The sequence below is a fragment of the Salmo salar genome, chromosome ssa25, assembly GCF_905237065.1.
Source record: "Salmo salar chromosome ssa25, Ssal_v3.1, whole genome shotgun sequence".
NCBI lineage: Eukaryota > Metazoa > Chordata > Actinopteri > Salmoniformes > Salmonidae > Salmo > Salmo salar.
In genome coordinates this window covers 40,905,117-40,929,642 of record NC_059466.1, presented here as the reverse complement: position 1 = coordinate 40,929,642, position 24,526 = coordinate 40,905,117, and the positions used below count along the sequence as shown (strand labels likewise).

Here is a 24,526-nt window from a genome sequence, read left to right as displayed (position 1 = left end):
AGGGGGAGGAAGAGGACCAACCTGTTACTGCTACTAGCCTTCTACCTATAGGGGAGGAAGAGGACCAACCTGTTACTGCTACTAGCCTTCTACCTATAGGGGAGGAAGAGGACCAACCTGTTACTGCTACTAGCCTTCTACCTATAGGGGGAGGAAGAGGACCAACCTGTTACTGCTACTAGCCTTCTACCTATAGGGGGAGGAAGAGGACCAACCTGTTACTGCTACTAGCCTTCTACCTATAGGGGAGGAAGAGGACCAACCTGTTACTGCTACTAGCCTTCTACCTATAGGGGGAGGAAGAGGACCAACCCGTTACTGCTACTAGCCTTCTACCTATAGGGGGAGGAAGAGGACCAACCTGTTACTGCTACTAGCCTTCTACCTATAGGGGGAGGAAGAGGACCAACCTGTTACTGCTACTAGCCTTCTACCTATAGGGGAGGAAGAGGACCAACCTGTTACTGCTACTAGCCTTCTACCTATAGGGGGAGGAAGAGGACCAACCTGTTACTGCTACTAGCCTTCTACCTATAGGGGGAGGAAGAGGACCAACCTGTTACTGCTACTAGCCTTCTACCTATAGGGGGAGGAAGAGGACCAACCTGTTACTGCTACTAGCCTTCTACCTATAGGGGGAGGAAGAGGACCAACCTGTTACTGCTACTAGCCTTCTACCTATAGGGGGAGGAAGAGGACCAACCTGTTACTGCTACTAGCCTTCTACCTATAGGGGGAGGAAGAGGACCAACCTGTTACTGCTACTAGCCTTCTACCTATAGGGGAGGAAGAGGACCAACCTGTTACTGCTACTAGCCTTCTACCTATAGGGGGAGGAAGAGGACCAACCTGTTACTGCTACTAGCCTTCTACCTATAGGGGGAGGAAGAGGACCAACCTGTTACTGCTACTAGCCTTCTACCTATAGGGGGGAGGAAGAGGACCAACCTGTTACTGCTACTAGCCTTCTACCTATAGGGGGAGGAAGAGGACCAACCTGTTACTGCTACTAGCCTTCTACCTATAGGGGGAGGAAGAGGACCAACCTGTTACTGCTACTAGCCTTCTACCTATAGGGGGAGGAAGAGGACCAACCTGTTACTGCTACTAGCCTTCTACCTATAGGGGGAGGAAGAGGACCAACCTGTTACTGCTACTAGCCTTCTACCTATAGGGGGAGGAAGAGGACCAACCTGTTACTGCTACTAGCCTTCTACCTATAGGGGGAGGAAGAGGACCAACCTGTTACTGCTACTAGCCTTCTACCTATAGGGGAGGAAGAGGACCAACCCGTTACTGCTACTAGCCTTCTACCTATAGGGGGAGGAAGAGGACCAACCTGTTACTGCTACTAGCCTTCTACCTATAGGGGGAGGAAGAGGACCAACCCGTTACTGCTACTAGCCTTCTACCTATAGGGGGAGGAAGAGGACCAACCTGTTACTGCTACTAGCCTTCTACCTATAGGGGGAGGAAGAGGACCAACCTGTTACTGCTACTAGCCTTCTACCTATAGGGGGAGGAAGAGGACCAACCTGTTACTGCTACTAGCCTTCTACCTATAGGGGGAGGAAGAGGACCAACCTGTTACTGCTACTAGCCTTCTACCTATAGGGGGAGGAAGAGGACCAACCTGTTACTGCTACTAGCCTTCTACCTATAGGGGGAGGAAGAGGACCAACCTGTTACTGCTACTAGCCTTCTACCTATAGGGGGAGGAAGAGGACCAACCTGTTACTGCTACTAGCCTTCTACCTATAGGGGGAGGAAGAGGACCAACCTGTTACTGCTACTAGCCTTCTACCTATAGGGGGAGGAAGAGGACCAACCTGTTACTGCTACTAGCCTTCTACCTATAGGGGGAGGAAGAGGACCAACCTGTTACTGCTACTAGCCTTCTACCTATAGGGGGAGGAAGAGGACCAACCTGTTACTGCTACTAGCCTTCTACCTATAGGGGGAGGAAGAGGACCAACCTGTTACTGCTACTAGCCTTCTACCTATAGGGGGAGGAAGAGGACCAACCTGTTACTGCTACTAGCCTTCTACCTATAGGGGGGAGGAAGAGGACCAACCTGTTACTGCTACTAGCCTTCTACCTATAGGGGGAGGAAGAGGACCAACCTGTTACTGCTACTAGCCTTCTACCTATAGGGGAGGAAGAGGACCAACCTGTTACTGCTACTAGCCTTCTACCTATAGGGGGAGGAAGAGGACCAACCTGTTACTGCTACTAGCCTTCTACCTATAGGGGGAGGAAGAGGACCAACCTGTTACTGCTACTAGCCTTCTACCTATAGGGGGAGGAAGAGGACCAACCTGTTACTGCTACTAGCCTTCTACCTATAGGGGAGGAAGAGGACCAACCTGTTACTGCTACTAGCCTTCTACCTATAGGGGGAGGAAGAGGACCAACCTGTTACTGCTACTAGCCTTCTACCTATAGGGGAGGAAGAGGACCAACCTGTTACTGCTACTAGCCTTCTACCTATAGGGGGAGGAAGAGGACCAACCTGTTACTGCTACTAGCCTTCTACCTATAGGGGGAGGAAGAGGACCAACCTGTTACTGCTACTAGCCTTCTACCTATAGGGGAGGAAGAGGACCAACCTGTTACTGCTACTAGCCTTCTACCTATAGGGGGAGGAAGAGGACCAACCTGTTACTGCTACTAGCCTTCTACCTATAGGGGGAGGAAGAGGACCAACCTGTTACTGCTACTAGCCTTCTACCTATAGGGGGAGGAAGAGGACCAACCTGTTACTGCTACTAGCCTTCTACCTATAGGGGAGGAAGAGGACCAACCTGTTACTGCTACTAGCCTTCTACCTATAGGGGGGAGGAAGAGGACCAACCTGTTACTGCTACTAGCCTTCTACCTATAGGGGGAGGAAGAGGACCAACCTGTTACTGCTACTAGCCTTCTACCTATAGGGGGAGGAAGAGGACCAACCTGTTACTGCTACTAGCCTTCTACCTATAGGGGGAGGAAGAGGACCAACCCGTTACTGCTACTAGCCTTCTACCTATAGGGGGAGGAAGAGGACCAACCTGTTACTGCTACTAGCCTTCTACCTATAGGGGGAGGAAGAGGACCAACCTGTTACTGCTACTAGCCTTCTACCTATAGGGGGAGGAAGAGGACCAACCTGTTACTGCTACTAGCCTTCTACCTATAGGGGGAGGAAGAGGACCAACCTGTTACTGCTACTAGCCTTCTACCTATAGGGGGAGGAAGAGGACCAACCTGTTACTGCTACTAGCCTTCTACCTATAGGGGAGGAAGAGGACCAACCTGTTACTGCTACTAGCCTTCTACCTATAGGGGGAGGAAGAGGACCAACCTGTTACTGCTACTAGCCTTCTACCTATAGGGGGAGGAAGAGGACCAACCTGTTACTGCTACTAGCCTTCTACCTATAGGGGGAGGAAGAGGACCAACCTGTTACTGCTACTAGCCTTCTACCTATAGGGGAGGAAGAGGACCAACCTGTTACTGCTACTAGCCTTCTACCTATAGGGGGAGGAAGAGGACCAACCTGTTACTGCTACTAGCCTTCTACCTATAGGGGGAGGAAGAGGACCAACCTGTTACTGCTACTAGCCTTCTACCTATAGGGGGAGGAAGAGGACCAACCTGTTACTGCTACTAGCCTTCTACCTATAGGGGGAGGAAGAGGACCAACCTGTTACTGCTACTAGCCTTCTACCTATAGGGGAGGAAGAGGACCAACCTGTTACTGCTACTAGCCTTCTACCTATAGGGGAGGAAGAGGACCAACCCGTTACTGCTACTAGCCTTCTACCTATAGGGGGAGGAAGAGGACCAACCTGTTACTGCTACTAGCCTTCTACCTATAGGGGGAGGAAGAGGACCAACCTGTTACTGCTACTAGCCTTCTACCTATAGGGGGAGGAAGAGGACCAACCTGTTACTGCTACTAGCCTTCTACCTATAGGGGGAGGAAGAGGACCAACCTGTTACTGCTACTAGCCTTCTACCTATAGGGGGAGGAAGAGGACCAACCTGTTACTGCTACTAGCCTTCTACCTATAGGGGGAGGAAGAGGACCAACCTGTTACTGCTACTAGCCTTCTACCTATAGGGGGAGGAAGAGGACCAACCTGTTACTGCTACTAGCCTTCTACCTATAGGGGAGGAAGAGGACCAACCTGTTACTGCTACTAGCCTTCTACCTATAGGGGAGGAAGAGGACCAACCTGTTACTGCTACTAGCCTTCTACCTATAGGGGAGGAAGAGGACCAACCTGTTACTGCTACTAGCCTTCTACCTATAGGGGGAGGAAGAGGACCAACCTGTTACTGCTACTAGCCTTCTACCTATAGGGGGAGGAAGAGGACCAACCTGTTACTGCTACTAGCCTTCTACCTATAGGGGGAGGAAGAGGACCAACCTGTTACTGCTACTAGCCTTCTACCTATAGGGGGAGGAAGAGGACCAACCTGTTACTGCTACTAGCCTTCTACCTATAGGGGGAGGAAGAGGACCAACCTGTTACTGCTACTAGCCTTCTACCTATAGGGGGAGGAAGAGGACCAACCTGTTACTGCTACTAGCCTTCTACCTATAGGGGGAGGAAGAGGACCAACCTGTTACTGCTACTAGCCTTCTACCTATAGGGGGAGGAAGAGGACCAACCTGTTACTGCTACTAGCCTTCTACCTATAGGGGGAGGAAGAGGACCAACCTGTTACTGCTACTAGCCTTCTACCTATAGGGGGAGGAAGAGGACCAACCTGTTACTGCTACTAGCCTTCTACCTATAGGGGGAGGAAGAGGACCAACCTGTTACTGCTACTAGCCTTCTACCTATAGGGGAGGAAGAGGACCAACCTGTTACTGCTACTAGCCTTCTACCTATAGGGGGAGGAAGAGGACTAACCTGTTACTGCTACTAGCCTTCTACCTATAGGGGGAGGAAGAGGACCAACCTGTTACTGCTACTAGCCTTCTACCTATAGGGGGAGGAAGAGGACCAACCTGTTACTGCTACTAGCCTTCTATCTATAGGGGGAGGAAGAGGACCAACCTGTTACTGCTACTAGCCTTCTATCTATAGGGGGGAAGAGGACCAACACGTTCCTTCTACTACCCATGAAATCCTACAGGAAAGTACAGTGCATTCGGAAAGTATTTAGGCCCCTTGACCTTTTCCCACATTTTGCTACGTTATGGCCTTATTCTAAAAGTGATTACTTTTTTTTTTACTCAATCACCCCAACACCCCATAATGACAAAGCAATTTTTTTTGAGAACATTTCTGCAAATGTATTCAAAATAAAAAAAACTGAAATACTTTACTTACATAAGTATTCAAACCCTTTGCTAGAAGACTCCAAAAAGAGCTCAAATGCATCCTGTTTCCATTGAGCATCCTTGAGATGTTTCTACAACGTGATTGAAGTCCACCTTTTAGTAAATTCAATTGATTGGACATGATTTCGAAGGCACACACCTGTTTATATAACGATTCCACAGTTGACAGGGCATGTCAGAGCAAAAACCAAACCATGAGGTCGAAGGATTGTGTCGAGACACAGATGTGGAGAAGGGTACCAAAACATGTCTGCAGCATTGAAGGTTCCCAAGAACACAGTGGCCTCCATCATCCTTAAATGGAAGAAGTTTGGAACCACCAAGACTATTCCTAGAGCTGACCGCCCAGCCAAACTGAACAATGATGGTCACTGAGAGTTCCAGAGTTCCTCTGTGGAGATGGGAGAACCTTCCAGAAGGACAACCATCTATGCAGCACTCCACCAATCAGGCCTTTATGGTAGAGTGGCCAGACTAAAGCCATTCCTCAGTAAAAGGCACATGACAGCCCACTTGCAGTTTGCCAAAAGGCACCTAAAGGACTTTCAGACAATGAGAAACAAGATTCTCTGGTCTGATGAAACCAAGACTGAACTCGTTGGCCTGAACGCCAAACGTCACGTCTGGAGGTAACCTGACACCATCCCTACGGTGAAGCATGTTAGTGGAAGCATCATGCTGTGGGGATCTTTTTCAGCGGCAGGGACTGGGAGACCATGAATGGAGCAAAGTACAGAGAGATACTTGTTGAAAACCTGCTCCAGAGCTCTCAGGACCTCAGACTGGGGCCAAGACAACGCAGGAGTGGCTTCGGGACAAGACTATGAATGTCCTTGAATGGCCAAGCCAGAGCACGGAATTGAACTCGATCGAACATCTCTAGAGACCTGAAAATAGCTGTGCAGCGACACTCCCCATCCAGCCTGACAGAGCTTGAGAGGATCTGCAGAGAAGAATGGGAAAAACTCCCCAAATACAGGTGTGCCAAGCTTGTAGAATCATACCCAAGAAGACTTGAGGCTGTAATCGCTGCCAAAGGTGCTTCAACAAAGTACTGAGTAAAGGGTCTGAATATTTATGTAAATGTGATCAGTTTTGAATTTTTAATACATTCACAAAACTTTTTAAAAACCAGTTTTTCGCTTTGTCATTATGGGGCAGTGTGTAGATTGATGACGGGAAAAAAACAATTGAATCCATTTTAGAATAAGGCTGTAACGTAACCAAATGTGGAAAAGTCAAGGGGGTCTGAATACTTTCCGAATGCACTGTAGCTGGTTGGAAAAAGATGCGATTAGAATATATTATTTGGAGTGGTTCAGAAATAGACTACACAGTAGACCTACCACAGTTAAACAATCAAACAGCTGTATGCTACAGAGCAGGACTACCCCAGTTAAACAATCAAACAGCTGTATGCTACAGAGCAGGACTACCCCAGTTAAACAGCTGTATGCTACAGAGCAGGACTACCCCAGTTAAACAGCTGTATGCTACAGAGCAGGACTACCCCAGTTAAACAGCTGTATGCTACAGAGCAGGACTACCCCAGTTAAACAGCTGTATGCTACAGAGCAGGACTACCCCAGTTAGGTCAGCCATCTCCAGCTCCTGAACAGAGTTCTGATAACAGACATCAGCATTCACGTCGCTGACTAATCAGGCCAAAGTGAGTTGTCTCACCTTCTTGTTACACTTCTCACAGTGGTATGCGTTGGCTCCCTCCAGCAGGTCTCCTTTGACATACTGCTCCATAGAGTCCAACAGGTTCTGGTGGTTCCTGATGTCTACATTCAGAGTGGTGAACGACTCCTCACACTCATATCTGGAGCACACACACACGCACAGACACGCGCACACAGACACACAGTATCCACATAAGTTACCACCAACACTGTAGCAGCCTCATATTAAACCTAGGGCTGGGCGATATATCGAATTAATTTGATGAATTCTAATATATGTTTTTGCGCAATATTCCAAATGACTGTATCGCTAGATTCAAGGTTGTCATTTTGTATTTTTATGAGCGTTTATGTCTGCTTGTTTTCATGTTGTAGTTTTGGTCCCGTCTCCGCCCCTGTGCTGTGTTCACCTTCCCATTTAAACCAGAGATCTGTATAAATGACAAGATGCACGTTTCCGCCCTAACACTGGGAGTTGTTGTCCCAAAGGCGCGAAGGCAGGCGACAAGCTTAGGTCCAAAATAAACCCATTGGCTTTATTTTGGACAGATATCAGTTCATCTCTTTTTCTATGGTTTACACACACACACACCCCCCCAAGCCTCTCCCCCTGCCTCTCACGCCAACAGTTCTGACAAGCGGTTTCAACTCGCTATTTGAGGTTTGCTCCAACAGAATTGGTCATATGGACACCAAAACACATTGAGATATTATTTTACTGTAATAGAAAAGTTAACTTGTCTAACCATACCTTTTTTATGTCTCAACTACTCAAAATGTGCACAAAGTAGACACTACTAAAACGAGAGTATAAATGAGCATTGAATCTGGAAAATTAATGTTCAGTTTGTCGCTAGCAGCATTTTAGACAAAGACTGTTATACTAGCTGTCTAGTTTGTGTTTTATGAATGTGCAATAAGTATAAAACAATTACATAAGGAATTGGCAACTTGTTCTCATTCTGAGAAACAAGGTAGGCCACTTGATTTCAACATCTGAACCAAGTGGACAGGCTAACATGCTTTTCAAACAGTTGGAGACAGACAGAAGGGCATGTTCATAACAACTCAACTGTTCAACCTTGTAATCTTGCAAATGGAGCCAAGTTGGCTAAACTTGAAATATAAAGATTAGCTGGCTAATCACTAGCACGAGGGCTTGAGAGACTGTCGATGAGACCTGTGTTAATTTTTTATAGCCTAATACCTGCTACAAGAAGTTAGTCATTATTGGTCAATGTGCATTATGCATGGTTCTAGATAAATATGTAACAAAAAAGTGCATTATCATAGACTTGAGAGCCAGATCAGTGATTATTGCACCAAAAAAAAGCAGGTTAAACTATTTTGATAAAATAACTCAATTATTGGTGGTCTTATGGTTGTGGAAGGCTTCTATTTAGCCTAGGTGTAACTCACAAGCCCTGAATTCATTAGATTATTGCTGACTGTTAGAAATACTGTATTTGACCTGTAAATTGTACAACCACGCTTATTTAAAATAAGATTTACAGTTGAAGTCAGAAGTTTACACACCTTAGCCAAATACATTTAACCTCTCTAGGGTAGGGGGCAGTATTTTCACATCCGGATAAAAAACGTACCCGATTTAATCTGGTTATTACTACTGCCCAGAAACTAGAATATGCATATAATTGTTTGATTTGGATAGAAAACACCCTAAAGTTTCTAAAACTGTTTGAATGGTGTCTGTGAGTATAACAGAACTCATACGGCAGGCCAAAACCTGAGAAGATTCTGTACAGGAAGTGCCCTCTCTGACCATTTCTTGGCCTTCTACACCCTCTTTATCGAAAACAGAGGATCTCTGCTGTAACGTGACACTTTCTAAGGCTCCCATAGGCTCTCAGAAGGCGCCAGAACGTTGAATGATGACTTTGCAGCCCCTGGCTGAAAAACAGTAGCGCATTTGGATAGTGGTTGATCTGAGAACAATGAGACAGGCGCGCACGCATGCACGTGAAGAGTCCATTTTACATTTTCAGTCTTTGAACGAAAAAGACGTCTCCCGGTCGGAATATTATCGCTATTTTACGAGAAAAATCGCATAAAAATTGATTTTAAACAGCGTTTGACATGCTTCGAAGTACGGTAATGGAATATTTTTACATTTTTTGTCACGATACGCGTCCGCGCTTCACCGTTCGGATAGTGTCTTGAACGCAAGAACAAAACAGAGGATATTTGAACATAACTATGGATTATTTTGAACCAAAACAACATTTGTGGATGAAGTATAAGTCCTGGGAGTGCATTCTGACGAAGAACAGCAAAGGTAATCCAATTTTTCTTATAGTAATTCTGAGTTTAGTGAACACCAAACTTGGTGGGTGTCAAATTAGCTAGCCCGTGATGGCGAGCTATCTACTCAGAATATTGCAAAATGTGCTTTTGCCGAAAAGCTATTTTAAAATCTGACACCGCGATTGCATAAAGGAGTTCTGTATCTATAATTCTTAAAATAATTGTTATGTTTTTTGTGAACGTTTATCGTGAGTAATTTAGTAAATTCACCGGAAGTTTTCGGTATGTTTGCTAGTTCTGAACGTCACATGCTAATGTAAAAAGCTGGTTTTTTATATAAATATGAACTTGATTGAACAAAACATGCATGTATTGTATAACATAATGTCCTAGGAGTGTCATCTGATGAAGATCATCAAAGGTTAGTGCTGCACTTAGCTGTGGTTTTGGTTTTTGTGACATTATATGCTAGCTTGAAAAATGGGTGTGTGATTATTTCTGGCTGGGTACTCTCCTGACATAATCTAATGTTTTGCTTTCGTTGTAAAGCCTTTTTGAAATCGGACAATGTGGTTAGATTAACGAGAGTCTTGTCTTTAAAATGGTGTAAAATAGTCATATGTTTGAGAAATTGAAGTAATAGCATTTCTAAGGTATTTGAATATCGCGCCACTCGATTCCACTGGCTGTTGACTAGGTGGGACGATTTCGTCCCACATACCCTAGAGAGGTTAAACTCAGTTTTTCACAATTCCTGACATTTAATCCTAGTAAAAATGCCCTGTCTTAGGTCAGTTAGGATCACCACTTTATTTTAAGAATGTGAAATGTCAGAATAATAGTTGAGAGAATGATTTATTTCAGCTTTTATTTCTTTCATCACATTCCCAGTGGGTCAGAAGTTTACATACACTCAATTAGTATTTGGTAGCATTGCCTTTAAATTGTTTAACTTGGGTCAAATGTTTTGGGTAGCCTTCCACAAGCTTCCCACAATAAGTTGGGTGAATTTTGGCCCATTCCTCCTGACAGAGCTGCTGTAACTGAGTCAGGTTTGTAGGCCTCCTTGCTCGCACACGCTTTTTCAGTTCTGCCCACAAATGTTCTATGGGATTGAGGTCAGGGCTTTGTGATGGCCACTCCAATACCTTGACTTTGTTGTCCTTAACTTCATTAGGGTAGGGGGCAGCATTTGGAATTTTGGATGAAAAGCGTGCCCAAAGTAAACTGCCTGCTACTCAGGTCCAGAAGCTAGGATATGCATATAATTGGTAGATTTGGATAGAAAACACTCTAAAGTTTCCAAAACTGTTAAAATAATGTCTGTGAGTATAACAGAAATTATATGGCAGGCGAAACCCCGAGAACAAACCATCCCCCCCAACAACAACAAAAAATTCATCCTACCACTGATTTCAATGGCTGGCACTTTTATAATAGGGCAAAATCGTGCCCGATTGCAGTTCCTAGGGATTCCACTAGATGTCAACAGTCTTTAGAAAGAGTTTCAGGCTGGTTTTTGGAAAAATGAGCCAGAAATTGTAGTTTTTCTAGGTGTCCCCCATTTTGGCTGTAGTGTTTCCAAGCGCGTGAATGAGAGCGCGTTCTTTGGTATTTTTCTCCGGTAAAGACAATAACGATTCTCCGTCTTAAATTGTATCGTTTATTTGCGTATTAGGGTACCTAAGGTTTGATTATAAACGTTGATTGACTTGTTTGGATAAGTTTATTGGTAATGTTTGGGATTCATTTTGTATGCATTTTGAAGGAGGGAAACCGAGTGGATTATTGACTGAAGTGCGCCAGCTAAATTGAGTTTTTATGGATATAAAAAAGGAATTTATCGAACAAAAGGACCATTGTAATGTAACTGGGACCTTTTGGAGTGCCAACAGAAGAAGATCTTCAAAGGTAAGGCATATATTATATCGCTATTTCTGACTTTCGTGTCGCAACTCCCTGGTTGAAAATGATTTCTTAAGCATTTGTGTGCTGGGCGCTGTCCTCAAATAATCGCATGGTTTGCTTTTGCCTTTTTGAAATCTGACACGGCGGCTGGATTAACAACAAGCTAAGCTTTATTTTGATGTATTGCACTTGTGATTTCATGAAAGCTTAATATTTATAGTGATTTTATTTGAATTTGGCGCTCTGCAATTTCACCGGAAGTTTTCGAAATGGGACGCTAGCGTCCCAATGATCCGCAAGAAGTTAACAATAAATTTGTTGAGTGGTTGAAAAACGAGTCAACGATTCCAACCTAATAAGTTTATGTAAACTTCCAACTTCAACTGTATATCGTTCGAGATATGATTGTTATGTCGCCCAGCTCTAATTAAACCACTACAAACAATCTCCCTCTGTGCAGAAATTGACATTTTCAAATCAATTATCCTGAGGTGCGCTAACAATAAGGATTAGTCCATGCTGCCCCTATACCTGATCTCAAGTCAGTTTCACATAATCCCCTCTAATGGTTAAGATGATGACTATAACTGATTTCAGATATTTTCCTAAGGCGCGGTTTGTGTGTTACCTATGTGGGCACCCCTGGCAGATCTTCTGGTCGGCGAAGGATCCCCCCAGCACCTTGCTAAGCATGGCCGGGTGACCCAGGGCCTTCAGAGCCTCGTCCAGACTGTCCACTAGGGAGTTGAAGAACTCCAGGGCATCGTGCTGCTCTCGCAGGTTCACCGGCTCACCCCATAACCTAAAGGAGGGGAGGGGGTGAGGTTAAGTGGGTGAGGTTAGAAGAGATGGTGGGAGAGAGGGGACAGGAGATGAGGGTAAGGTGGAGAGTAGCACTTTTGGGACTAAACCATTGGTTCCATTGTACAGGGCAAACTAAATCCAGCATAGGTCAAGTATTAGATCGTATTTAACATACAGGTACATATTTCACCCATCTTTTTCCTCCCAAACCAGGTAAATCAATCTCTCCTCTCCAGTCTCCACTGACCTGAACTGTTTCCAGAAGCCCCGGGGTACGTAGTACTGCAGTCTGGAGGAGGCCAGGTGACCAAAGATGACCTGCAGGTGGCGCAGCACCCCAATGTTGTACTCCTTCCTGTCCTCCGACTTACTGAGCGACGGCTTGTCGTCAAACTGGTGGTTATAGCTAAACACCTCATCCCGCGGGTCTGCATTACTCTGTATGGGGCCGAGGGACACAGAGTTAAGCTGGGTCCTGTTCATTAGGACACAATGGGGAAAAAACATTTCAAACCACACACAGTGTGTAAATGAAAACACCCCACATGACCAGTGCCATGAAAGTGTCTCAGCAAAGGAGTTGATTTCAGATTATGATTAAACTATGAATGATTAAACTATGAATGCCTGACAGTATCAACTGCAGTTTTTTAAATGAAGCAGACAAAACACGGATCAACCAACAAACAATTAATACGTCAATCCTATGACCAAACCAGTTCCTTGTTACCTCACTCTCCTGCTTCTCGTCGCCAGACATGTCATCGTCCACGTCGGTGCCGGTGCCCTCGATGGCCAGGATTCCGTCGCGGATGGGAGGGATCATGTAGAGCTGCTGGATGACTGAGTTCATGTAGCAGGTGGCCCCAGCGTTCTTCAGCCCCACAAAGCCTTTAGTGGGCCGCGGCCCCACCGGAGGGAGATACTCCCACTCTGTCAGAGCCTCACAACCTGTTGATCAAACAGCGACAATAATATTTATATGTGGGCTTCACACCTGGGCTTCACACCACAAAGACTGAAGTATGATTGGACCCTCGACATGAACATTGGCATGAGTGGCAAAAGGATATCGGACTCGTTTTTAAAATCACAACCTTGAGAAAAGTAAAAGAGACCTTGCCTGAGGGGGAGATGCATGAACGATTACTATTTGTCTTGTTTTTTTATTTTTATGTTTCCAGGGTCAAATGTCTCAAATATTTTGAGGTAGGCTTCACTTGGAGCTTCCATTGCTTCCACTGTACAGGGCAAACAAATCATTAAAAATCAATGAATCTATCAATACCTAGGTAGTACATGTCAGTGAGCATGTTGACGATCTGCTTGAGGTTCCGGACACAGCTCACTGACAGAGCCACCAGCAGCTCGAATCCTGCGTTGATGGAGGCGGGGCTGCTACAGACAGGGATGGCCTGCTCCGTAGGGAACTCCCCACTCTTCATGTACTGCAGGTACACATTAGACGCTGGGAAGATGAAGTCATCTATCAACTCCTGGAGAGAAGGGAGAGAGAGATAGGGACAGAGTTAATAAAGGGTAAGAAAGTAACATTTACTGCTTGCAACATTTATTACAGCCACATTCAGATGTGAAGATCAATATTTTGTTGTTGTTTTAGGGTTGTTTATCACTACATAAGATCATGCTGGAAGCCTCTGACGGGCCAAATCAAATGTTGGTTGTCGAGGGCCAAGTTCAGCCTCCGGGCCCCACTAATGTCGTTGAATAAGTAGAAAGATTCAATTCAATACAAAATGGATGTGCCAGCCTACCTTGATGAGGTTGGCCCCTCCATTCTCACAGCCGATGTAGTACTTCTTCTCTGGTGTCTGGAAGGCCAGCAGCTCCTTGGTAACTCCGATGTGTCCCTCCAGGATGGTCTCCTCAACGCCCGTCTCCCCTGTCCTCTTCACCTCATCCTGGGACACACGCACGCAGAGACACACGTTGAGACATCACAACCAGGGTCTTATTCATTAAGCACCAATCAGAAGCAAACAGAGGGACTACATGGACTTGTCGTATAACAACCGCTTGCTTTTGTTTTCCGTTGATTAACATTCTGCTGTGTGCCCTAATGAATACAGCCAAGCTCTGACCGAGGCCTAGAATCTCGGCCATTAACCTCTACACAAAGCTTTGGGCGGTTATTCACTATTACACAACGTCAGGGTTGAACAACGTAGTCGTACCCTGATCTTCTTGAGCCAGTCAATCTCGTTGTTGAGCAGCACCTCTGCGTTGGGCAGGTTGATGTTGCTGTTGTAGGCGTAGTTCAGGAGGTGCCTGAGCAGGGTGAAGTAGTCCCCAGCATGCTTAGCCCGCTCTTTAGCTGTGCTCTGGAAGACAAGTCAATTAACATTAGTATAGGGTGTCCAATCAAAAACACCATATTTTAACCAATGGGTAAAATAATGTTAATTGTGTAGATAGTCCCTTTAGGAAAACCAAATGGTCCAAACTTCATGTCGCTATCACAATACGTTCAAAAGTTATTGGAGTTTTTACCCTTGTAGGAAGGTCTAAATTAGGGCGACTAAAATCAATGGAAGCCAGAGAAAAAAGGTGGTTAAAAACCTTGAAAATATCATGGTGTCAGCGATGCTGGATGCTGTGAGAGAATTAAGGCTACCTAACAGGCTTACTATTCAACTCGTCATCTTTCGTAAATCTGGAGGACATAAAACAACAAATAGAGGAAAGATCGATATCATTGAGACGTTACATGTAGTATTTTCATATTTTAGTATACACTGTTCATATTAATGCGAAGTTTGAAAAAAATAACAGGACTTCTTACAAAAACAAGCTTATCATCTCAGTGAAATTTCAACGGAACACTGAGCGTACTGCAAACTTTTTACATTTAATTCAGCTTATCTTTTGCTAATTTTTGCTGTTTGCAACCCATGGGGATAAAAAATTGGAATACAACGACCACAAAATGCAGAATCCTCCAAAGTTTACACAAGAAAGCAGCACCTCTGTCAACAGAGCTCAGTGCTTAACGGATGTATTAGGTTAGGTTAACGATTTGTTATGAGAATGATCCCACTGAACGATTCAGAACAGCAAGAATCATGTGTGCCTTGGTAAATTGTATTTTATAACATAAGGAAGTGAAAGCGTCATCCCCCAAAGCGCGTTTTCGACCACTCTGGGCAGAGTGGGCGGACACCCTAATTAGTGCTGTGCTTTACACATGTTTAACTTGCAGGTTGTTTACTGGATCAAAATGAGGCGTGGTGGGGGTGTAGCTAGAGCTGTGGTGGTCCTGAAATTTTGTCAGCCAGTGATTGTCAAGCAAATAACTTCCAGTCTCACGCTAATTTAACGTTAATTAACAAACACATTTAGCATCTCTTGGCTTCCACGCATAGCCTACAAGCCCCTGATGCAGACCTTAGGAACATCTACATTTTAAAAAGTCGAATAAATCCATGTAATATAGCCTATGCCGTCACAACAAATCCATTATTTGTATTGGACAGGTCTAAAAAAACTTGATATTAAGAAAATGTAGTCTCATTAACAAACTGACAAGCACTTGATAATGCCTCAAATTTCCCAGCGGCATCCCCTTTTTAGGTCATCTGGTCTTTCTCAGAGGCTACAAGTGAAGACCGACACGTCGGGGACGCAAATGCACGCGTCCTTATCCAATTCCGAGGTGCATATTGAACTGTCCACCTTTACTTTTTGTCAGCCAACAAGATGAGTAGGCCTAACGAACAGCAAAAGCACTAGACTGTCAATCTACTATCCCCCACAGAGTTGACCTACTCTATGCACAAAATATTCCAAACATCCCAAATTAATACAACCAAATGAATACAACCACTCGCATCAGAAAAAACTTTAAGCAATGTGGCTGATGCAACAGATCAGAACGTTTAGTTTCAAATGTTGATAGCCTAATAGTTTATTTCTTCACATTATAAACTGAGCAATGCACACACGGCAGTAGGCTATAAGCACAAACGTTCCATTAGCGGGAAAACACCATTCTCAAAAATGACCGCAAATCCATAACCATGAAATGCTTTTACTATTAAAGGAGCATTTTTATGGTGAAAATTATCTTCCCCAAAATTGAAACTCACGTGCTGCGCATGTACAGTGAGGGAAAAAGGTATTTGATCCCCTGCTGATTTTGTACGTTTGCCCACTGACAAAGAAATGATCAGTCTATAATTTTAATGGTAGGTTTATTTGAAGAGTGAGACACAGAATAACAAAAAAGTCCAGAAAAACGCATGTCAAAAATGTTATAAATTGATTTGCATTTTAATGAGGGAAAATTATGCATTGAGATATTTTGACTTTAGAATTGTCTAGCTATGATTGTTCGCTCGAAAAAGATGACCTTATAAAAAAGATAATAGACCTATCTTTTCTACATACTTTATATTTTTGGTCATTTAAGTCTAGACTGAAAACATAACCATATTAAAATTAGAATAAAGCTGGTATTACTTCCTCAAAATGAATCTAACTCAAGAAATCAAATTAAATATTGACGTTTTTGCCAAGGAGGTTTGAGTTACACAATATTACATCTAGCTAAGGTGTTTGGTGCAGTATTTAAAAAAATTAAAAAGTGAAACGTCTTACGTAAACAAAGTCAGATCTGCTGGGCAGGTCTGTCTCACTGTCTGTGTGTCGTGTTAGCGGGCAAGTGAGTATTGACGAAATCAAAACCCAACCCTCAAGCAAGTCATGACAAACTCACTTACAAAATGTAGTTTTGGACGAGACTGACTTTAAGACCGAAATAATCCTATTTACACCTTGTAGTAAATTTACACTAGAATAAATGTTTGACTAATATCGATGCCACATAGACCGTTTTCTATCAGAGAAGTTAATTGCCTTCCATTGCGCTTCAAAGACCTGTTGAAAAGCCAGGAAAACCAATTAACAGCTTTCTAAACACCTTCTCCTTTATACTTCCATCCTCCCCTTCATTTGAAGTATCACTGCACTGACATTGCTGATAGGTGAAAGCTATGATAGAAGCTTTTCTTCTTCTTATTAGGGAATTACTTCAACGAATTAAGGCAGTAAGGGTACATTCAATCTATTTTAACAGGGCCATAATTGCAGTGATCATAATGAACATTTCAAAGCACTCATGTAAGAGAGAGGTGCGGCTACGTCCCCCCAGCACAGTGAAGCGCTGCTACGTCCCCCCAGCACAGTGAAGCGCTGCTACGTACCCCCAGCAAAGTGAAGCGCTGCTACGTCCCCCCAGCACAGTGAAGCGCTGCTACGTCCCCCCAGCACAGTGAAGCGCCGCTACGTACCCCCAGCACAGTGAAGCGCCGCTACGTACCCCCAGCACAGTGAAGCGCCGCTACGCACCCCCAGCACAGTGAAGCGCTGCTACGTACCCCCAGCACAGTGAAGCGCCGCTACGTACCCCCAGCACAGTGAAGCACCGCTACGTACCCCCAGCACAGTGAAGCGCCGCTACGTACCCCCAGCACAGTGAAGCGCCGCTACGCACCCCCCAGCACAGTGAAGCGCCGCCACGTACCCCCAGCACAGTGAAGCGCCGCTACGTACCCCCAGCACAGTGAAGTGCTGCTACGTACCCCAGCACAGTGAAGCGCCGCTACGTACCCCCCAGCACAGTGAAGCGCTGCTACGTCCCCCCAGCACAGTGAAGCGCTGCTACGTACCCCCAGCACAGTGAAGCGCTGCTACGTACCCCCAGCACAGTGAAGCGCTGCTACGTACCCCCAGCACAGTGAAGCGCTGCTACGTACCCCCAGCACAGTGAAGAGGAGGGTGATGAAGAAGAGGAGGGGTCGGTGGCCCATGCAGCACCTGGTGGCCATAAGGAAGAACTGCTCCTGGGCCATCTGACGAACTGACCTGGAAATAGATCAGAGAAGACAATTAAACAACAGACAAACTAATCCATCAATCTACAAACTGACCTGAGGACAGATCAGAGAGGACCATTATTACCATAGACACAGATAGCCCCACATGCTCGTCCACTACACAAAGCAGTTAGACAAAAACCATTGTGGTACACCAGCGGCAAGAGTGGCAGGCTTTTGTTCCAGCTCAAGGCTAAAACATCTGCTCGACAGAAAGTCAAGACAGACGGGGGGGGGTTTACATACTTGCTGTGGCAGTGCAGTAGCAGGTCTATGATGAAGGTCTGCCAGGCCTTCTCCTTACTGAGTGTGTCCAGAGCGGTGGGCAGCAGGGCGAAACACAGGGTCATGACCTCCAGGGCCTCACAGCACACCTGCTCATCCTCCCCGTCTGGCTCCTTAACCACGTTCGTCTGTAGAGGGGGAGAATACACACACACACCGCTGTGAGTTTACAACACACAAACCTCTTCTCTGTATTTCAGGAAGTAGGCAGCAGGTGCCCAGTGCACATAATCAACCTATTAGTCAGTTCAGTAAGCACCAAAACGAGCACACACACACACACACACACACACACACACACACACACACACACACACACACACACACACACACACACACACACACACACACACACACACACCATCCCACTAATACGAAAAGACAAACACTCAACTGTGACTGTACAGGCCAAACACAACCAAACAGACCTGTGACTGTACAGGCCAAACACAACCAAACAGACCTGTGACTGTACAGGCCAAACACAACCAAACAGACCTGTGACTGTACAGGCCAAACACAACCAAACAGACCTGTGACTGTACAGGCCAACCACAACCAAACAGACCTGTGACTGTGCAGGCCAACCACAACCAAACAGACCTGTGACTGTACAGGCCAAACACAACCAAACAGATCCGTGACTGTACAGGCCAACCACAACCAAACAGACCTGTGACTGTACAGGCCAAACACAACCAAACAGACCTGTGACTGTACAGGCCAACCACAACCAAACAGACCTGTGACTGTACAGGCCAACCACAACCAAACAGACCTGTGACTGTACAGGCCAAACACAACCAAACAGACCTGTGACTATACAGGCCAAACAGATCTGTGACTGTACAGGCCAAACACAACCAAACAGACCTGTGACTGTACAGGCCAAACACAACCAAACAGACCTGTGACTGTACAGGCCAAACAAAAAACACCAACCTTGTATCAAGGAAGAAGATACACTGACAACAAACACTTGTGTCAAGACAAATAAACATGCAACACCCCACAACAATGTATCTGCACACTCCAATCTCCTCAGGCTGAGACCAAAATAAAAGCAGACAAAATCAATCAATGGACTGGTGGAACGATAAAGCAGCTGCACAAGTAGGTACCTTCTCATAGATCTTGCTGATCTCTTCGTTGGAGCTGAAGACCAGCTGTACGGTGCCACAGCCTGAAGCCCATGCTATCTTCTGCACCGCCCGGATCACACAGATCTCAGGGATGTACTTCGACGCCTGGAAGAAGTTCTGGGAGGGATGGGGAAAGACTTAAATTAGAGGAGATATTACAGTCAATAACATAGCAACATAATGTCTCTCCTCTTTCTATTCCTTATTTCGCTTTCTCTTCAGTCTCTCCCTCCCTTCCCCCTCTCACCTCGTCAGAGATCTGTTGGGCCAGGCGTATAGCTACATTGCGGAGCATGCACTCTGAGGCAGGGTTGGGGAGGTTCTGCAGGGCACTCTGGAGGACCAAAGCCTGATCGTGAGTGGCCTGGTTGATCTGAAGAAGGGGATAGAGGATGTTAACATCAACATGGTTGTCACAATCCTAGTTCACACGCATGTGTTTGTATGTGTGTGTGCGTATAACTGACTGACTAACTAACCGGTGAGACGGGTGTGGTCCCTTCAGTGTTAGGCTGGCAGGCCTCGGCCACAGCTTTGACGTGTCCGAACCCAACAGCAGTGAGCAGCAGTTTGCCGATCTTAAGAGCGTTGAGGTACGCCCCTCGCCGCGTCTCCATGTCGGCCGACGGGAGGAAGTTGTTCCGCGTGAGCATGCTCAGTACCAGCGGTAGCCCGCCACTCTTCAGGAAGTTGTACTGGAAGTCGCTGGCGTCCTCACCCAATGTGGAGCTGGCTGGCATGAGCAGGGCATACACCACCTGAGGAGGGGATGGGAAGAGAGATATACATGCACAGTGGAACTGGTCAACGGAGAGCAAAGTGTAGACCAACTGCTATGGTAATGATGTGACAATCAAATCGGCAGCGACTACACACACACACAGGATGAAACCCACCTCTATGAGGTAGAGGACCTGTGATGGCGAGGGGCCAAAGAAGCGTGAGTCCAGTGTTGGGCTGAGGCCGTTCTCTCCCAGCTTGGCATGGTCCAGACATACACCACGCAGGCTCTCCACGGTACTGTTATCTACACAAACACAATCAACATGTTCTATACTGTACTGTCATCTACATAATCAACAGGTTCTATACCGTACACCAGATTACTAGGTACACCACATCGTTTAGGAAAATGGATCGCTCCTACAGACAGTGAGTACCGTAGCCATGGCTAGCTATATAAAGCAGGCAGACCGGCTTCGAGGCATTCAGTTACATGTCGATTGAACGTTAGCATGGGCAAAACGAGTGACCTAAGCGACTTTGAGCGTGGTATGATTGTCAGTGCCAGACGCGCCGGATCCAGTATCTCCGAAACGGCTGCCCTCCTGGGCATTTCACCCACAACAGTGTCTAGGGTTTACAGAGAATGGTGCAACAAACAAAAAACATTCAGTCAACAGCAGTCCTGTGGGCAAAAACAGCTCATTGATGGGGGGGGGGTCGAAGGAGAATGGCAAGAATCTTGCAAGCTAATAGGCGAACCACAAACAGACAAATAACGGCTCAGTACAACAGCGTTGTGAAAAACGGCGTCTCAGAACACACAACATGACGGTCTGTGTCACGGATGGGCTACTGCAGCAGACGACCACAGCGGGTTCCACTCCTATCAGCTAAAAACAAGAAGAAGCGGCTCCAGTGGGCCCACGATCACCAACACTGGACAAATGAGGAGTGGAAAAACATCGCCTGGAGCACATGACAGTGAGTTCAGTTTACTTGAGTGTCCTGGTCAGTCCCCAGACCTCAACCCAATAGACCATCTATGGGATGAGATGGAACGGGCTGGTCACAGCATGAATATACCACCATCCAATCTGCAGCAAATGGACCAACATGCCTGTGGAACCTTTCTGAAGAATTCAGGCTGCTCTGGAGAAAAAGGGGGGTTCGAACCGGTACTAGATGTGTGTACCTAATAAACTTTCCGGTGAGTGAGACATTTTGTCTACCAAGACTAGAAGAGATCACAGTGACTTTGAAAGAGGAGTCTCAAAAGTATCATAGTGGGTTTAAAGTGTGTCTCAGTCACTAGATCTCAACCCAATTGAACACTTATGGGAGATTCTGGAGCAGCGCCTGAGTGTGTTTCCCACAACCATCAACAAAACACCAAATTATGGTATTTCTTGTGAAAGAATGGTGTCGCATCCATCCAATAGAGTTCCAGACACAATCTATGCCAAGGCGCATTGAAGCTGTTCTGGTGGCTCATGGTGGCCCCTATTAAGACACTTAACTGATGTTTCCTTTATTTTTTAGTAGTTACATGTATATCGGTCATATACACATCTCACATTTATCCACCCGTGCTGGCTTGGTAAATATCTTTGAGAAAAATATAGCATTGTCATGAGAGAAACCTATCTACGGCTACATCCCAATTCACCAACCTTCTCCTGAAATGTGCACTTGCACACTTCCCATTGTAGATTTAACAATGTTGGAAAACTCTCTATAATGCACCATTGTTATTTTATTTTATCCATGACGGGGAGTTTGTAAGTGCACATTTGGGGAGAAGGGTGGAGAATAAGGGCACGGCCCACATGTACCACAGAGAGTACTGTACCTGGAGGCATCAGCTTCATGAGTACTCTGGCTCCGTCTCGTAGCAGAGGCATGTTGGGGCTACAGCCCAGGTCTGCTACCTGCCACAGGAAGGAGATGTAGCGCAGGTGGAGAGACATGATCTGAAGACAGAGCGAGACCAGAGAGACGAGACAAGGGGTTACTCATCTGCATCGTGCATCGATAGGCCAGACATGCATCTTTTTTGAGACAAACCAAGAGAGCTAGGCACCCTTCCCAAGTAACGGTGACTGACGAGATAACGACGCACCACTCCGGTGGAAGCAGCTGTGAGTATGTTTAAAAGTCACTCACCACTCCAGGGAGGCAGCTCTCCACCTCGGGGTTGGGCCCTTCGCTGAAGTGGTTGCCATGGTTACCCGGTGAGCCAGTGGAAGAGTCCGAGGAGCTGTCTGGGCTGGAGGGCATGTTGGCACTCACCTGGGTCAGCTTGGCTGTGATCAACTACACACACACACACACACACACACACACACACACGAGAATATAAGACATCAGACAAAGCATTCCGTATAAATAGTCAAAGAAATAAATGACCCAAACTAACATAAACAAGCTGTAAAGACCAAAGAAAAAAACAATGCACTTGTCACTCGTCAAAACATGGCTCATTGCGCTCACCGTTTTGTCTTTCAGGTTGAGCTGGCCAATCAGCTTCCTGTCGTCGGCTGGGTCGACGACCTCCCCGCCAATGAAGAGCTCTATCTTGGTGTGCGTGGCGTTGGCCTTGATGCGTGTGAGGATACCGCGGCGCACTGAGCCGATGGTGTCGTTGGTGTGAGACCAGATGTCTAGGTCATCCACCTGACGGCCTTGGTTAGGGAAACGCACGATCAACGTGATGTGCTTCCCCCGAAACGCCCTGAGAGAAGAGGGAGGAGATTTTTGTTTAACTTTTATTTATTCAGGGGAACCCATTGAGACCAGGGTCTCATTTATAAAAAGGTGCCCGAAGGACAATAATACAACAAATTCAAAATAATCAGTATAAATAAAACACAAATGACAAAATCAACATGACAGCTTCAAACACCACAAATACAAATTATTCAATCCAAATAGTGACAATTCTCATTCAATTCATCCAACATTAAAGTTATAAACTTCCCTAGAGGCACCAGGGGGGTCAAGATGTAGGAAGTTTGTAAGCTATTCCAAAAGTGGGGACAGCACTAAAACTGAAAGCGGATTTACCTAGAACGGTACGCACTAGTGGAACTTGGAGAGTTAACCATCCCTGTGAACAGGTTTGGGGTCTAATTTTTATTTATTTTAACAGTGAAGTGAGGTAGGTAGGAAGCTTGTGTAGTAGCTCTTTGTAAACAAAAAGGGAGTAATGAAGTCATCTACAGGACTTTAATGAGGACCAGTCATCCTTTTGATACAGGATGCAGTGATGCGTTCTAAAACTGTAAACTGTGATAAAGCGAAGTGCACTATGATAAAAGGTGTCACCATAGTCATGAACTGGCAGGAAAGTTGACTGTACAATCTGCTTCCTGCTGTTTAGGGAGAGGCATGATCTATTTCAAATAGTTTTTTTAAGCGTACTTTAGAATGTCAGCTTCTTAACTTGCCCATCATTGTTTTTTTTAAACGGCAAATTATTGTCAATTCAAATGCACAGATATTTATAGGTGGGAACGTGCTTGCTGAAACACCCATCCAATGCATAAATGTGTAACCCATCTGAAATATATTTCTATGAGAGTTAGAAAACAGCATACATTTAGTTGTTTTTCCCCACATGAAGTACTAATTTTAAAATCAACAAGGACTTTTTGTAAGGCAACAAAATCAGATTGCAGCTACAACATGGGGGACAATAGCGTAAATAACAGGGTCATCAGTATACATACAGATGAATGTTACAGGTTTTTGCAGATAGACCAATATTATTTATATAAAAAGTAAAAAGGACCGGTCCCAAAATTGACACCTGCGGGACACCTTTAGTAATATTGAGGTAACTTGACACCATCAGAAAGCACACAGTTTCCTGTCTGACATGTAGTTCCAAAACTACCTGCAAGACACCTGGTCGTGGCCAATTTCAGACAATCTTTGAATGAGTAGGGGATGGTCGACAGTATCAAAGGCCTTAGAAACGTCTACAAACATGGCAGCACAGTGATTCCTATGATCCAAGCAATTTAATATATAATTTAAGACAAGCAGAGCTGCTGAAACAGTGCTATGTCCAGGTCAAAAACCAGACTGGTGCACATTAAGAATATAATTTGAAGTGAAAAAAGGTTCTCCACTTTTGTAAAGGGGGAAGACATGCACCGCCTTCCAGGTCTTAGGGATAGCACCAGAAGCAATTGTTAAATAAAAAATGTGGGTCAAAGATTGTACAATGAGCCGGGCAGAAAGCTGCAGTAGAAAGGGATCAAGCGAATCAGCTCCTGTGGATTATTATTTATTTTTTATTCTGCAAGGCACTACATTCATTGACATAAATGGTTCAAATGAGGAAGAAGAAAAGAGTATGTCTGGAAGAGCATGATTATCTGGTATCTGTTTATAGGTGAATAAAGGACAAAAAGAGAGCAGTGAAGGTATTTTCAGAAACCGTTCTTTCAAATAGATGGCCAGCTGAGGCAAAA

General features: G+C 45.3%; 1 protein-coding gene across 1 annotated transcript in view; it reads right to left on the bottom strand.

Moving 5' to 3' along the window:
- Positions 1 to 24,526, bottom strand: part of LOC106586795 (probable ubiquitin carboxyl-terminal hydrolase FAF-X) — an 81,626-nt gene that overhangs the window by 15,722 nt on the left and 41,378 nt on the right. Inside the window, 16 exon segments of the mRNA XM_014174462.2 lie at positions 7,023 to 7,164; positions 11,826 to 11,999; positions 12,249 to 12,439; positions 12,732 to 12,952; positions 13,290 to 13,497; positions 13,777 to 13,923; positions 14,197 to 14,343; positions 17,776 to 17,884; positions 18,142 to 18,308; positions 19,302 to 19,439; positions 19,570 to 19,695; positions 19,802 to 20,080; positions 20,219 to 20,349; positions 21,898 to 22,018; positions 22,212 to 22,361; positions 22,539 to 22,779. Of these exon segments, the coding sequence (XP_014029937.2) occupies positions 7,023 to 7,164; positions 11,826 to 11,999; positions 12,249 to 12,439; positions 12,732 to 12,952; positions 13,290 to 13,497; positions 13,777 to 13,923; positions 14,197 to 14,343; positions 17,776 to 17,884; positions 18,142 to 18,308; positions 19,302 to 19,439; positions 19,570 to 19,695; positions 19,802 to 20,080; positions 20,219 to 20,349; positions 21,898 to 22,018; positions 22,212 to 22,361; positions 22,539 to 22,779 (2,692 nt within the window).